At 43.7% G+C, this 14,686-nt stretch overlaps 1 protein-coding gene across 2 annotated transcripts in view; it reads left to right on the top strand.

Annotated features, from left to right (window-relative positions):
* The first annotated feature begins 858 nt into the window (after positions 1 to 858).
* SNAP25 (synaptosome associated protein 25) overlaps positions 859 to 14,686 on the top strand; it is a 28,305-nt gene continuing 14,477 nt past the window's right edge. For both annotated transcript variants that reach the window (XM_035552940.1, XM_035552941.1), the window contains exons 1-3: positions 859 to 930; positions 1,584 to 1,625; positions 10,266 to 10,314. In XM_035552940.1, the coding sequence (XP_035408833.1) occupies positions 859 to 930; positions 1,584 to 1,625; positions 10,266 to 10,314 (163 nt within the window). The remainder of the gene's footprint in view (positions 931 to 1,583; positions 1,626 to 10,265; positions 10,315 to 14,686) is intronic.

Raw genomic sequence — 14,686 nt, 5'->3', positions numbered from 1 at the left:
TATAAAGACCTGACAGATGGTAGGAGGACCCGCCTTTCTTAATCAAGTCATGCTCAGTAATCAGAGCTAGCTTGAATTTATAACAAAAAAGAAACCCTAACCAAATGAAGATTAGTGGGCTGCATCCTGATCTCGGGTTAGGACGAGCTCAGTGGCGTTGACAGCAGCAGATAAGTCCTGCAGTCTTTTCACCTGAAATGAAGGATTCGCTCAGGTAGATAACTTCACCCAATCCAGCTGTAAATATTGTTTCAGAGTCTGAACTGGAGTGTCCTGGACAAGTCGTTAGCTGATAAAAATCTGCAGTTTCATTGTCTTTAATTTCACTGGAGATACATTAGCTGAGTGTCCAGCCGTCCAAGCGATGCAGTTGAAATATAGGATGCAAGCAGCATAGGCTTGACCTTGACCTCCTTCAAATTAAGGCTTTTAATTCTAGGGAAGAATAAATGGGTCTGAAGCCCACTTCTGGTACCAAGCAGTGCCCCCTGAATCTCCAGATGTGGTGTGTATAGCTTTTGAATCATTAAGGAAAAACGAAGGATTTGTTTTTCCTCAGCGAACATGGTGAGAATAGATCCTTGTTCCTCAAGAGTGATTAATAGCACAGGAGTAAAGCACCACCTTGAAAAATCCTGTGTGCTCTGTGCCGTATAGGAATGACTATCCAGAATGGAAGAGTTTGGGTGACGGCACTCGTAATAAAAGCACTTCTGGGGGACTGACATTTAAGCACATCGCGGTGCTTCAGGGAGCCTAACCACACTGTTTCTTTCCCTTTTCGCTGTCTTCCAGGCTCGCAGGCAGCTGAGCACAACTCCTTGATCTGCAGCTTCCACAAACACACCCACAGCTAAAATGGCGGAAGACGCGGATATGCGCAATGAGCTGGAAGAGATGCAGCGGCGTGCCGACCAGCTTGCTGATGAAGTGAGGCTGATAGCTAAGCAGGAACCCTGGGGCTGGGTGTGGGTGACAGGCACAGCCAGAAACAGGAGCTGGTCTGGCAGAGGAGTTCTGGGACTGATTCTGTTTTCTGTCAGCTTTACACGGAAAGCAGAACTGGAAAAGAGATGAAACAATTTAACATCGTGTTTGGTCCAGATTAAGTAATCTAGATTAAGATATTTATTGATCATGAGTTTGGTTTAGGTACTAGGACGTCCGTCAGTTTGACTGACCTTAGAGCAAAAAGCAGCAATGTAGTATTGTCTGAGGATCCCTTCAATCTGCCAAACCTATACAATATTAATTGTCACCATTTAGGTGACTGAAAAGTAGCTGAACACTGCAGACTGTGTTTCTGAAGTGGAACACCAGCTGTTCCCAGCACCACCACTGCACCGCACAGGTGAGGGGAGCGCATACGTTAGAGCCCGCAGCTGCCCCAGGATGTGGTGGGAAGTGCTGCATCGTGAGCCCTCCTGGGGGCCGAGGATGAGGAGATCACCATCACCCGCCGATGGCCTGATTTGGGGGGAAGGCAAAGAGCACAGGAAAAACATACTGTCAGCATGAGCCTGCACTTTAGTGAGGGAAACTGTGTCTTGCCAAATCTAAGTGGCTTTTCCTGTTTTTTCCAGTCCCTTGAGAGCACCCGCCGAATGCTGCAGCTTGTTGAAGAGGTAAGGACTGAATTTCATTTGAGCTTCTGTTGCGAGCAAAAGTGATGGAGACTCTGACACACCGGGAGGTTCTTTTTTCCTCTTACTCACATTGCTAGGGCACGGCCATGGCTTTTTGTACCACTTCGTCCCTCCTCATCCTTGCCCAGGCATGAGGGTCATTTGAGACGCCATGCCTCAGCTGCCCAGGGTCAAGCAGCAGGCTAGCTGCTGAGGCACGATGTTTTGCCCATATCTGAGTATCCATTGAGCCAGGATGCTCGAGATAAGGCAAGGAAACAGCTTCTGAAGGTGACCTGGAGTGAGGGACAAACAGCTGAGTTTGCTGCAGAGCTCCTGGAGCCTCGTGCTGGCACCGCCCTGATGTCCTTGCCATATTGCTGCAAGCGAGGAAGGTGAGAAAGGCCCTCTGCCTCTTTGGCCTGTCCTCTTTGATACCTCCCTCTACAAAACCACTTGCAGCTATTTATAGAGCATCAGTCACCACAGTGTTAAGTGCCACTTTACACATCTCTGAAACATTTACTAGGGTTTCAAGGCTTATGAGATGTCCTAGATCGACAGCTCTGGAGAAGGAAGTTCTCTGTTTCCACGGTGCTGGGGAAGGGGACTTGGGCTCAGCCCCTATGGCTAACACAGCCTGCACCAACCTGCAGGGGTCACCCCCAGAAGGAAAAAGAAATTTGCCCTCATTTCACCCTCTTCGTAACAAATGGCTTTAAAAGCCGGGCACTAGCAAACTCAGTTCAGGTTAGAGCGATCAGGCATCAGGTGGTGGAAAACTTTGCTCCTGCCTGACAGGCCGTGTTATTTCCAGACGCCATGTGAGCTGTGGCTCTGGAACCGGTGACATTTTTAATCAGGGTCATCAGTACTGACAGTCCCGGTAATCCTGACAACTGGAGGAGTCTCCAGCAGAGACAACGGGCAGAACATGACATCAGGTCCCACGTCCAGGAACAAGCACAAGCCCAGCCGTAGGCTTCACAGCCTCAAAATCAATCAGGACTGTGGAGATCAATGGAGTCCAGTGGAGACAAAATTAAATTTCCGTGTACAGATAGACGAGCAGATGGGTCATTGAGCATAGTCAGCATCAATTCTCTGCCACAAATACTTCAGATCTGGGCCCCTTGCAGCCAAAACACTCTCTTGTCTTGCAAGCAATCTGCCCCTCTTCTCTGCTCAACTCCCTGGACGTGCCATTTCTAACCTTCACTTCACGTCACCTCCCGGCTGGACGCAGCTCCTGCTTTAAATCGCTTCACTGACATGCACAAGTCTTACACGTGTACCTCCACACGTGTACCTCCTTGTGTTTACAAGGCAGGAGAGCCCGCTGCCCCAAAATGCCTGTGATCGAAATAGACAACGCAGATGATGAGTGGGAAGAAAAAGAGGCACAGGAAAGGGAAGTGATTTGCCCAGGGCCGAGCCATCGGTAAATATCAGCCCTGTCTCTCCCAAGCTGTATTTGTGTGACCTGTGCACTGCTTGAGTTTTCCTAACATATTGAACGAGCATATTGTGAATGCCACTGGAATTTTAGTATTAAATCACAGCAAATGGCAAAGTGGGAGGAGAACTGGGACTGCTGCATTTACCAATGAATTTATGTAGGACTCTAGTGCTTCTTAGAAGAGCACGGCATCTCTCTGGACCTGGCTTTTATTCAGATGCTACAGTATCTTCCTGTGCAAATACAGAATTTTCTAAAACTAGCCCTGAGTAGTCAAGGGAATTCATTTACAATGAGCTGAATATTATTTTCACTAATGTGACTACAAAAGACCTTTAAAATTCTCTTGTGCTCTGAACAGCTGGTTGATTACTCTGACCCCATTTTCTAGGTACTTTACAAAGCATGCAGCAGTTAAGGAGTGAAAGATTTTAGACTAAAAAGACAAGTGGTGAGTGTCTTTGAAATTGAACTTGTGTTTCACTGATTTAATAGACAAAAAAAAAAAGAAAGAAAAATCCAATTAGACTCACTTGCTTAGCAGAACCTGTCTAGTGAGTACAGATAGAAAATATTCTTCCTCAATGAAAGAATGCTTTTTACTTTATTCTCTTGATAAAACAAATCCAGTACTCCTTAACCAGGAAGAGCATGCTTCCATATTTAAGCATTATTCCTATATACATATATATGGATTCCTGTCATGGTTGGCTCCACTCTGCTAGATGCTGGGGAAATACAGAATAAACAGCCTGACTTGGCTCCGCTCTAGAGACAGAGGAGTGCTGTCTGCTCAGGGAAGGCCTATAGCAGTACAATGCTGAAATGAGGCCAGAGCGTGAGGGACAAAACCGATGTCCACAAAGGACCTTCTCCGCACTCCTTGCCCCAGAAGACTCAGCTGAGTCTGAAGATTAAGCCCCACTGTTGTTCGCAGGAAATGTCAGCGAGGAAAACAGAGCTGTTCTCCTTGCTGAAGGACCAAATCTGTTACTGTGGCTTATTTTTATAACCCAGCTTTGCAAGGAGCTGAGTGTTTCAGCCCTAGCACAACAGGAGAAGCCAGAAGAAGTGGTGAGTGGACATTGTAAAGTGGCCACTGCTTTGCCTGAGGGCAGCTACGTACTGGGATGGCGGATTACAAAAATCAGTTTTCTCTGTGGTGCTTGGCATACCCATGCAACACATAGCTACATCCGCATTAACCAATGGCATTGGAACTACTCACTACTCACTGCCATAAATACCTGCATTTTATTACATTGCTGTGCAATGTTTCCACCAAAACATAAAATGAAAATGAACTTAAGCAGAAGTAAGACTAAAACACAGTTTGTAGCTGACTTTCTCATTATTTTCTTGTTCAAGCTTTTAAACTCTGAGCCAACCTTACGAAATGCAGAATAATACAGTAGGAGAAAAGCCGTGAGTCCACTACCATATTCTAGTGGAACCACCATCGCCTTTAAAAAAATCGATCATTGTAGGGTGGAAAAGAAGATAGTTTCTAGCTCTGATGCAGCAAGGGAAAAAACATCAACAAGATCAGTAGTGCAGAAAGACCAGCAAGAAAGCACTTAGCAACGAGCACAGACGAAAGAGTTGTTTTGTACATTCAAATCCAGACAGGACTATTTCTCCTCTTACATGCTGCAGGGTTAGAGTCAAGTTTACTAAGACATCAGAGCTGAAATGGTAAGTTATGGAAGTCTGATAACGTCATGATGCTGCTCGGAACAGGACACTGAACATACAGCATGCCATTTTACTTACCTCCTTCATTTGTGATTGGGAAGTTAAGTTTCCTGTGACATTATTACCACAGTCAAATGCCCCTTAATTATAGACCAAAGAATTAAAAAAAAAACTATTAATTTAGATTTTGATCCAAATCTTGACAAAGCTGATTTGAAAAATCCCTTTGACATTATTAGCTATTGGAATGGTTTTACTCAGACAAGTGTTTTAATCTGTAATTCCACAGAAACACGTATCTGGCACAGAGGAAGGTGATTCATAATTCTGGTGTCAGTGCTTGCCATGCAGGATGAAACCCCGTGTAGCTGGGTCTACCAGCTGCATAGCACTGGAGTCAGGGACATTGCGCTAGATGAAAAGCAGGCACACAGGATTTGAAGGGGGTTATACGCAGACCTGTATTGGCTGAGGATCTGAGCCCCAGGGTGAATTAACAGGTTCGGAGAAGTAACATGGCTCTTCAGTCAGGCACGGAGAGACATTACAGTGTTAACAGGGTGACAGTGAACCTGGAGCTGGAGTTGACTAAATGCATTACTACGGATGACTAAAAGTGTTTCTTTGACCACATTTTTGTCTTTAGGGTGTTGACATGCCTCTTTAGTGTCACTGGGAACTGCCAGCAGTCTCAGCCTGTCCTGGTTTATAATTGCCTGTGTTAATTTATTCAAAACAAACTCTATAATCCATATTGATTAAAGTAAAATTCTTCATTGAAGAGGAAGTTTATGTGTTCTTCACATAAGTGAGAGTGTATATCTGTTTTTCAGGCTACCTCCTGAAACACAGAGGAAGGGATTTCTAAAATTTGGGTTCTCTATCTGATACATCATTCCCTTATATTGCTAGGAAAACCAAACCTTGGGCTTAACCACAGTTGGAGTAGCTGCCTTTTGTAGTGGACATGGATAGGAAACACACTGTATTTCTGCAGGGACTGGCGGGCCCTTTGAGAAGTCTTCCCAATTCCCTTCCTTGGGAAATTCAGTAACATAGCAGTAATAAATACAGCAATGCATTTCCCCTCCAAAGTGCTGGGCAAATTACAGTGAATGCCTTGTAGATTAATTTAATGGGCTTTGAGTGAGACCCTACTATAAAAAAGTTTTATAAAGCTGTTACAGAAGATTGAGGATAATGTATGTTAAAGACTGCAGCAGGAATCCAAATTATGCTGTTAAACTGGCTTCACTGAAGCACACTGCCTTAGAATGATGTATCTAAAAGCTGAATTAAGCCCAAAGTTTTAAAATCGTATATTCTAGCTTTCTGATCAGTAGCTTAGCCTCTGGTCCAGTGGAGAAACTGGGTGTGTGCTTCACAGAAAGCACGTTGAAGTTGAACCCAAACCAGTACTCCTTGTTGGTTTACCTTTCTCCAAACACTAGAGCATAGTGTTACCCAAAGGTCGAAGGACATTGACTTTCATAAGCTGTATGGGGTCTGCAAACATGGTGCTATTTCCCCTAGTGTGACTAATTTTTTTAAGTCAAAAGCGATGGCCTCCTGCTATGAGGGGTCATCTTGTGAGCAAAGTTTGTCAGGTCTGCATACCCCAGGCTTTGCAGAAGAGTTGGCAACACACGTCAGTGTCGGTGGAAATCAAAGTCTGTGAGGATACGCAGGCCAACCTGCTCACTCTGAGAGTCAGGGCTGAGCAGGTTCGAGGGCTGCGTGGGAAAGATGAAATGTTTTACCATCTACAGTGTACCTGTTTTATGGATAAACAGAGGAACTCCAAAGCTGTCAGTTTAATGCCTCAACAAAAGCAATTCATGCTGTGCCATTCTCTTCTAAAGAACAGGAGTGTGAGATGTTTGCTGTACTGTGGCAAAATCCAGCAGCCCAAATTCTCCTCTCAGGTGCAGCAGGAAGAAAAAGAGAGTCAAAAGTGAACCCAAAGAGACAAGGATGTTGAGAGATGGATTAAAGTGGCATGCGCTCCATGAACTTTGCAGGACCCCATCAAAGATGTACTTTTCTTCTCTCTGGCCTGAACTATCCTAAGCAACCCATTTTTTGAGAACCCTTATTTGCTGAAAACTAGATGGAGGATTTCCTATGCAAGGATTGGAGGGTCTTAACTAATTCCTCCATTGCACAGGATGACAGAAACACCCTAATCCTGGGGAAAGCGTACCATTAGCAGACATTTTCATAACACCACAGACCTCACTACTTCTGCCCATGCATGGGTTCCCACGTAGGATCTCATTGATGTTGTGTGAGTGGGAACCTTTCCTGAGCCCCTGGACCCGCACCCACCTGCTGTCATGACATGGGCTCATCGGGAACCTGTTAACAAGGTTTTATGATCGGTCGTTGTAAAACATATTCTTCTGGGCTGGCAACTTGCAAACACAGCTTTCGTCACCTCCTGCTACACGCTCTCTAAGCAACCAGTTCGCGTGTGTCTGCTGACAGCTGCTCCCACTGACCGAGGGCAGTTTCTGTGGTAGTTTTAGTGCAGGGAACGCCAACGTGTTCTGTGCTTGGGAAATCTCTCTCATGAGCCCCAAATACATTTCTTTGGTACCTTTCTTCCTCTGTATTCCTTTAGATGAAGAAAGATTGATATTTCTAAAGATGGCTCAGCCTGTTGTCACTGAGGGTCAGATACCCAGAGTGTTTCTCTCCTGCTCAGATGTCTGGATGATGAGCACATTTGCCAAATAGCTCTGTTTGGTTTTGATCTATCTAAAAAAACAGTCACAATGGAAATTAACTTTTGGGAAAGTCTGGATCTGTTTTAAATGTACAAATGTGATTTTATATATATTTTTTCAAATCAGTTGCACATGGTTAATTTTTTCGTGAAAAAACAATTAATGCTTAATCAAAACTTGGAACAGGAGGAGATTGTCACTTGATGTCTGAATCACCTCTCGTCTTTGTCAGTGAGCATCTTTTTATTAGCCTCAATGTGCTTTGGATTAGATCTCAGATGCAGACGAGTGTATCCAATGCACACTCTAATATTTTCACATTAGGATTAATGCTGTGGCAGGCTGAGCGACAGGTCACTTTCTTAAGAGATAGAGTATTGCCTGATGAAATGAAATGGTATTGATGGCCAAGTAAGTAGCAGAAAATTGCACCTCTTTAGCTCTGTGCAGGGATTTAATACGAAACACAAACCATAAGGTCCAATTGCCAAGTTCCTCTCTCAGCACAGGTCTCATTCAGGTCACTGGGCAACTTAACTGCATAAAGGCAGATTGCTCAGATCTCAAAACCAGCAGAAACATAAGGTCAGAGGGCTAACGAGCATCAAGCATTTCTCAGCCTGGCTATGTTGGACTCACTGAAAGCCAACACCAATCACACCACCAGCTGCAGGTTTTCTAACTCCGGTATTCAGAAAGGTGCAATATCAGACCATGCTGTATTTACTTAAACCCAAGAGGACTCAGGACCCGAGCAGCCTCCTTGTGTTTGCATGATGTATGTTTTGTTAAAATACATATAAGTCATTCTGGGTAAGCCACCTTGGGCACCAAGAGCACAGAGAGAGCACCATAACAAGCTACCTAACATCCACTGCTCAGCAGATCTGATACTTGTCCCACAGAAAATTTAAGATCATTAATGGTGGCTTCCTTACTGTATATAGGCAAATCTAACAAGACCCTTGGACTCCAAGTTTGTAAAGGCTGTGAAAATAAAAGCTGGCTGGGACTCAAGCAAGTGCAGTATGAGCTTGAAAGGAGAGCGAGCAGCAGCAGCACCTGGCAGACAGCTGGCCCAAGGGCAGGAGGCTTCTCTCCACCTGCCAATTCCCACAGTGACTGAAAAAGGGGGAGCAAACCAGGCTGCACACATCTGATGCTCTTCCCAGTTCCTACAGTGACACAGACACTAAAGACAAGAGTGGGAGTGCAGAGGGAGGCAGACGAGAGCGCAACAAGGGGCATCTCACATCCCTCTTGAACTGCGCGGGGTGCTCTTGAAGCAGAGCAGAGAAGCACCAGCTGCAGCCGCCAGCCAGCCCTCGAGTGCTGCCGGCGGGCTGGTAGCTGAGTCGCAGCATGTAGTGCGCTGCTGGCCAGCCTGCGAGCACCCCAGAGTGTGCCAGTGGCAGAGAGACACCACTGCTCCCCGACAGAAGGAGGAGTGATGGCAGGAGGGATAATATGAAGCCCTGAACATGCTTCTGGGAGGGGGAGGACAGCCTGAAAAAAACAGGAGGGATGGTCAGGACACAAGGTTTCTCTTCCTCATGTTCCTGTGTAACTGTGGGCAAGCAACTGCCTCTCCCCCGGCCCCTGCAAAATCAGCACCACCAACTTTATCTGCTTCACGGGGACGTGGGTGGCTTTCTGTTCAAGAAAGCAGCTAAATTACTGTCACACATGTCCAGGTAACTCCCCTGGCAAGCTGTCAGGCCACAGAGGACTTACTTCATCTGTTATTGAAATGCAACAGTCAGGATATCGTTCAGGCCATTAATTATTCACAGATGTTATCACTGCTCTAAGCAGAAGGGAGCTAGTTTTCCCTTTGTAATTAAAAAGGAGCTAATCTAATCTGTGATATAGCTTCGTATCACAGCACCCAGAAACCTGAGACACCTCTGGTCACACCCCAGAGTAGTGATAATGCATGCAAAAACTGTATTTGTGAAAGGTGGCCTGCTGCTGGTTCAGGCAGGAGGGAGCTCGGAAGTGCTCAGCTTTGCCTAAGCCCTGCTCCCAGCGAAGGTGATGGTGATAAGACTCTATTTAGCCTTCACAGGAGCCAAGATAGGATTGGCATGGAGGGGTTTAAAAGTCCTGCCTTCAAGCTTAGTCCAAAGTCCATTGATGGACACTAAAGGTGATTGTTGAATGAATTAAAATTTGGCTCAAAACCTTACCTATTCAGTCTCTGAGCCAAAAAATATGATTTAATCCTACTAAATGTTAGCCTGCCTTAAAATGGATTTCCTAAGGAGGTAAGCTTTCTGACTTCTGTGTTGCAAGGGCTATGTACGAAGCGCTATGGCTTATTACCAAACACGTTTGTGTGCCATCTATTTCTCCTGTGGGATGAGCATACATCTGCAGTGTCAACACCCCCTTCTTCCCTTCTCCTGCTCAGAGAACTTGGGAACAAACCCTCTTTATAGAAATGGCTCTCACATAAAGTGATTATTTAATCTCACGGTCCGGGACTTTGTGTTTCTGCAGTAGTTCAGTGTCCCAGTGAATCCTAAAGGGCTGATGGTACAATTTAGAGTACACAGTTCCCTTTATGGTGCCTGGTCACATAAGTGCTTTGGATTGTGCCACCAGCCCCTTATGACCTTGTTATTCCTTTCACTGTTTTTCTTTTGTCTTCCTATGTCCCGTGCCGAGGACTGAGAGTTCCCTCACTGATCTCTCTTTCTCTCTCTTTCTTCTCCCCTTCTCTCTCCTTACCTTGCTACCACTATTGGGATGTAGAGTAAAGATGCTGGTATCAGGACTTTGGTTATGTTGGATGAGCAAGGAGGTAAGTTCAGATTGCTTCAGTAAGGACGTAAACCATTCTCAAAGTACTGTACTAACTGTGTGCAACCCTGAATCCCAGGGCCATAAAACACGTACGGTTATGCATGAGAACCCAAGAATCTCTTTGTCTTCAGCTTCACTGACAAAGGAACGTACAATAGCTGTGTAAGAGTCTGTACTTCTTTTGATCTGTTTCCCATTAATATCAAAGAGAGCTGCAGGCTGAACTCATCAAAATCATCTTTTTTTCAGCAAGCATTGGGCCGAGATCCAGCTACATGATGGGAAGATTTGCCTCCATAAATATAAAATCCAACATTATTTAAGCAGGTGCTATGTAATTTTCTCACTTGTTTAGCTACAAGTGAAAGGCATGCAATATATGCATCCCAAGAGAAGCTAAAATTGTTTGGCTTGTGCAAAATTCTTTTTTTTTTTTTTTTTTGTACAGAAATGTCAGTGAAGATAACAGGAGCTTAACATTAAAAGCTACGGAACAACCGGCTCATTACAAGTGACCATATATGAGCCTTTAAAGTTAGACAAGTCCCTGCCTGTGGATGACAGTGACAGAGACAGAGCTAGATGTATTCAGTGCATCCCAGGAAATTACATTTTTGCCCTTCATAATACCACAAAGCAGCAGGTAGCTTCTCCTTCCCCCACAGGTAAACTAATATTTGCTGCAGACCCACAGCAACAGCAAAAGGGAGTCTCCAAAGGGAAGTTAATCAACAGAGTACGATTTTCTGCTACTCTATATCAAACCAGCCCCCCAAAAGCCCGCATTATTATTTAGTATGTGTCACGGTGTGAAACTGTGCTAGGAAAAATTTTCTACAGAGGTGACACTTTGTAGCTCAACAAGCCCCAACAACTATTATAAGCAACGTTATGGCATTATTGGGAAATGGACTGCATAACCCGACAAGCCCTTTTCATCTATTACATCCCTGCTTCTCTGGCACTAAAATGAATGAAAAGTAATAACAGGACCTAAACAGAAAGTATTTTCTTCTGTTTGTTGTTAGGTACATGTATTATTGCTTCTTGTATTTTATTTTTTCCTTTTAAGGAAAAGAAATTAAACTACCCATTTTTTCTCATCAATTTGTCCTGACAAGAAAAATATTACAGATGTTATCTATGGATGTTTCTTATTTCCTGAATAATGTCAGTAACAGAACTATCACTGAATATAGAAAAACATATTATTTATATTGAAACAGATACAGCACCTGTGTAAATAATGTGTTTTGTTTCAGAAGTGTATTAACACTTGAAATAAATCACAAATATTGTCAGAGAAAGTCTGCAAATATCCACTTGTATCCAGTAAGGAAATTCAGGGGCAGATCAGCAGAAACTTTAGCAGTGCCTCTAACTTCCCTTGTATTTAGCCTTGGGAAAGTAGGTTTCTTTTCTCTAACTGTTATTTTTCCACAGATTGTTAGGGGAGGTTATTTTATTTTTAATTCCTTGTTTATTTAGTTATTTCCTTTGGAGTTCTATTCGATCACTACTGGTAAACCCATGTACTCTCGAGTTATCCCACCTAGTCATGTTAGGAAGGACTGTCCATGTGAGCCAAGGCACTGAGGCTGGACCCACTGACCTCTCTGGAGTCCAGGAAGCTCAGTATTAAACTCGTATCGACAGTGAAAACGGGAATGTATGTTGTATGGCCAGAGACATGGATAGCTGATACTTGAAGGAATCAGACAACTTAAAAGCCTCCTTAAATTGGTTATGGTCATGCCTTAAGTGGTTCAGTAAATTAAGCTTGTGATTATAACGGTATGGGTTTCTCAAGAAAAAACAGCCTAACAATGCTACAAACCCTGGGAATTTTGTAATTGCTGTACTATGTTAAATGTTTAATTATGTTTTGTCCATTTTAGCCATATATAGCTGTAATAATTCCTTATTTCTTTTGTTATTTTATTTTAGCGATGAAAGACTTCTATTGGGCAAAATACACTAATGATTACCTTGAATCCTCTGTAATTAGTGCAATGTGTGCAACTCATGGATGTCTCAACAGATTATCAGATTAAGGAAATCATTTGCTAACACTGCCATGTGATCTCTTTTCAGCTGACTGCACAAGTCACTTAAGATTATTAGGTGTTAAATAGACAAAAACCATGACATTGATATTTCCAGTGGGCGGCAAGCAGAATATCTAATCGTTGCAGTTGCTTGAAGCCCTGTTTCTAGATTTCTTTACAAAATTGTTTGCTAAGTTAAACATACCTCACAAGGAAAACTTCTCTGACCTAACCTCAGGCTCAGTAGCACAAAGCAGAGCTCATTTTTTGACATCACAAGCAGAAGTTTGTGGGATCATAAAAGGAAATAAGCCAACATAATGCTACACAACTCGGTACTCACACAGCCAAGGCAGCTTGGCTAGCTCCTGTTGCCTAGCAGTTTGGTGCAACAGACCACAGTCTGTTGTGACCCTACAGAAACATGGAGCTTCACAAGCAATTTCACTACTCCTTTTTCCCAGAGGATGGGGCTGCCAAGACAACAAGAGACCTCCTCCAGTACCCTTTGAAGTCACTGAGTGGGAATCTGAGTGGGCTTTTGGAGCAGTCCCGATGCAAAACAAACAGTCCCCGCCTTTTGGGCCAGGTATTCTCGCCCAAAGCAGTTCCACACTGTCCTTCCCTGAGGAAGCCAACAGGGAGGAGCTGAGGTTGGATGCTCCTGGATGAGATTTTATCCATCAGTGAGAAAGTCTTTCCCAGAGCCTATCTGCATCCTTAATTCTTACCTTTTTTTAAACCTGGCCTTGAGTCCAACTCCCCTGTTGAATTACTTAAATATACATATAACAATTTAAACTAAAATATTTATATTCTACACTAAAAATGTTATGCTGCAAAGGATTATTGAGGAGTAACAATTGCTTCCTTATTTAAATTTCTTTAAAACATGCTTGCTTAGAAAAATGTTAAAATTTGGATTCATGTTGGTGAAAAGCAGAGTGTAGAAATGAAACTGACAGTACACAGAGGGGATAAGAAGATAAACCTGGACTGCAAAACTGGTGTGGTCCCAGAACAGTAGCTTTTTTCCTCCAGTGGGAGGGAATATCCTTCTCCCATCACCGACTCCCATGGGAGTATCGGCAAGCAGAGCAATCTGGACCTTCAAGAATGTTTTTTTTTTGTGTGTGTGTGTGATGATATCTTCACACAGTTTATTACAAAGGAATTTTTTTCTTGTATTCAAAATGAGGTGGGGGGAGAAACATTTCCAATAACAATAGCCACACAGCCCTTTTTCATCCAAGACAAGACAGAGGAGTATCCATAACTTTGCTGAGCTGCAAAAAAAGTGTCAATGCAACTGAAATTTTCTCCCTGCACCAGAGAAACTGCAAGTGCACAACCAGCAGTGCCAGTGACCACAGAGAGGAGCTTAATCTACCCAACAGATCTGTACTCCAGATCAAGTTGAGGTATGGAGGTAAAACTTTGGAATAACCAGGAATAACCACATGTAAAACTCAGCTGACAGTGCCCTTGCCAGCTGAGCTCTCTACAGCTATTGCATGAGTTTTGAGTTTTCCAGCTTTCCATGAGTTATGGCTGACCTGTTTCTATGGCATTGGAGAAATGACTGCAGCAAATACAAACATAATTACAAATTCTTTCAGCCTGAGAGCAAAACTATGGCCTCATGAGCAGGCCCTTTCCCCAGCTTATCTCCTATTTAACACCTACCACGAAAATTGATAGGCAGTGAGATGTCAGAAGCAGAGCTGCTAAAGGCTCTCCAGCAACACCTATGAGCTGAGCTGATTACAGTCAGAGATGGTTTGCTAATTAATGAAAAAAATGGTGGGTATCAACCATTCCAGATTCTACAGGGAAAATGGCATTAATTATGTTGAAAGTGTAGTGCAGAAGAAAAAACAAATGAATCCCTCACAAAAGCAGGTTGTGCCTCCTGTATCGTTATTTTTAGCACCACTAGATGTGGGCTCACAAGCACTTCCCCCCAGCTTCCTTCCATTTGTATGCATACTTAGCAATGCCTTTCAGAGCAGAGCTAGGTCAGGACTCAGGCTTTCTGAAAAGGCTGTCCTAGAAACGTACTTTGCTCCAATATGATTCTCCTTTATGGAAAATGGGATCACCAGCTATCATTGGAAATAGTTAATCTGCTGATTCTCTTTCAAACTCACCCCTCTTGTATGCAATTATGATTACAATGTACTCTTAGATGTCCTTTTTTTTTAATTAAGATTATCCTTGGTGGAAATTGCTTCATTGCACCGTACACCAGGCAAAGGGCACGTTCCCTTCTCCAAAGGCATTTCACTGACATTCAGGAAGCCCAGGCCCCAGTACTTGCCA

This window comes from Cygnus atratus, chromosome 3 (genome assembly GCF_013377495.2).
Source record: "Cygnus atratus isolate AKBS03 ecotype Queensland, Australia chromosome 3, CAtr_DNAZoo_HiC_assembly, whole genome shotgun sequence".
In the NCBI taxonomy this organism is placed as follows: domain Eukaryota; kingdom Metazoa; phylum Chordata; class Aves; order Anseriformes; family Anatidae; genus Cygnus; species Cygnus atratus.
The sequence above is the reverse complement of the archived record's forward strand: the minus strand, read 5'-3'. Positions and strand labels throughout refer to the sequence as shown.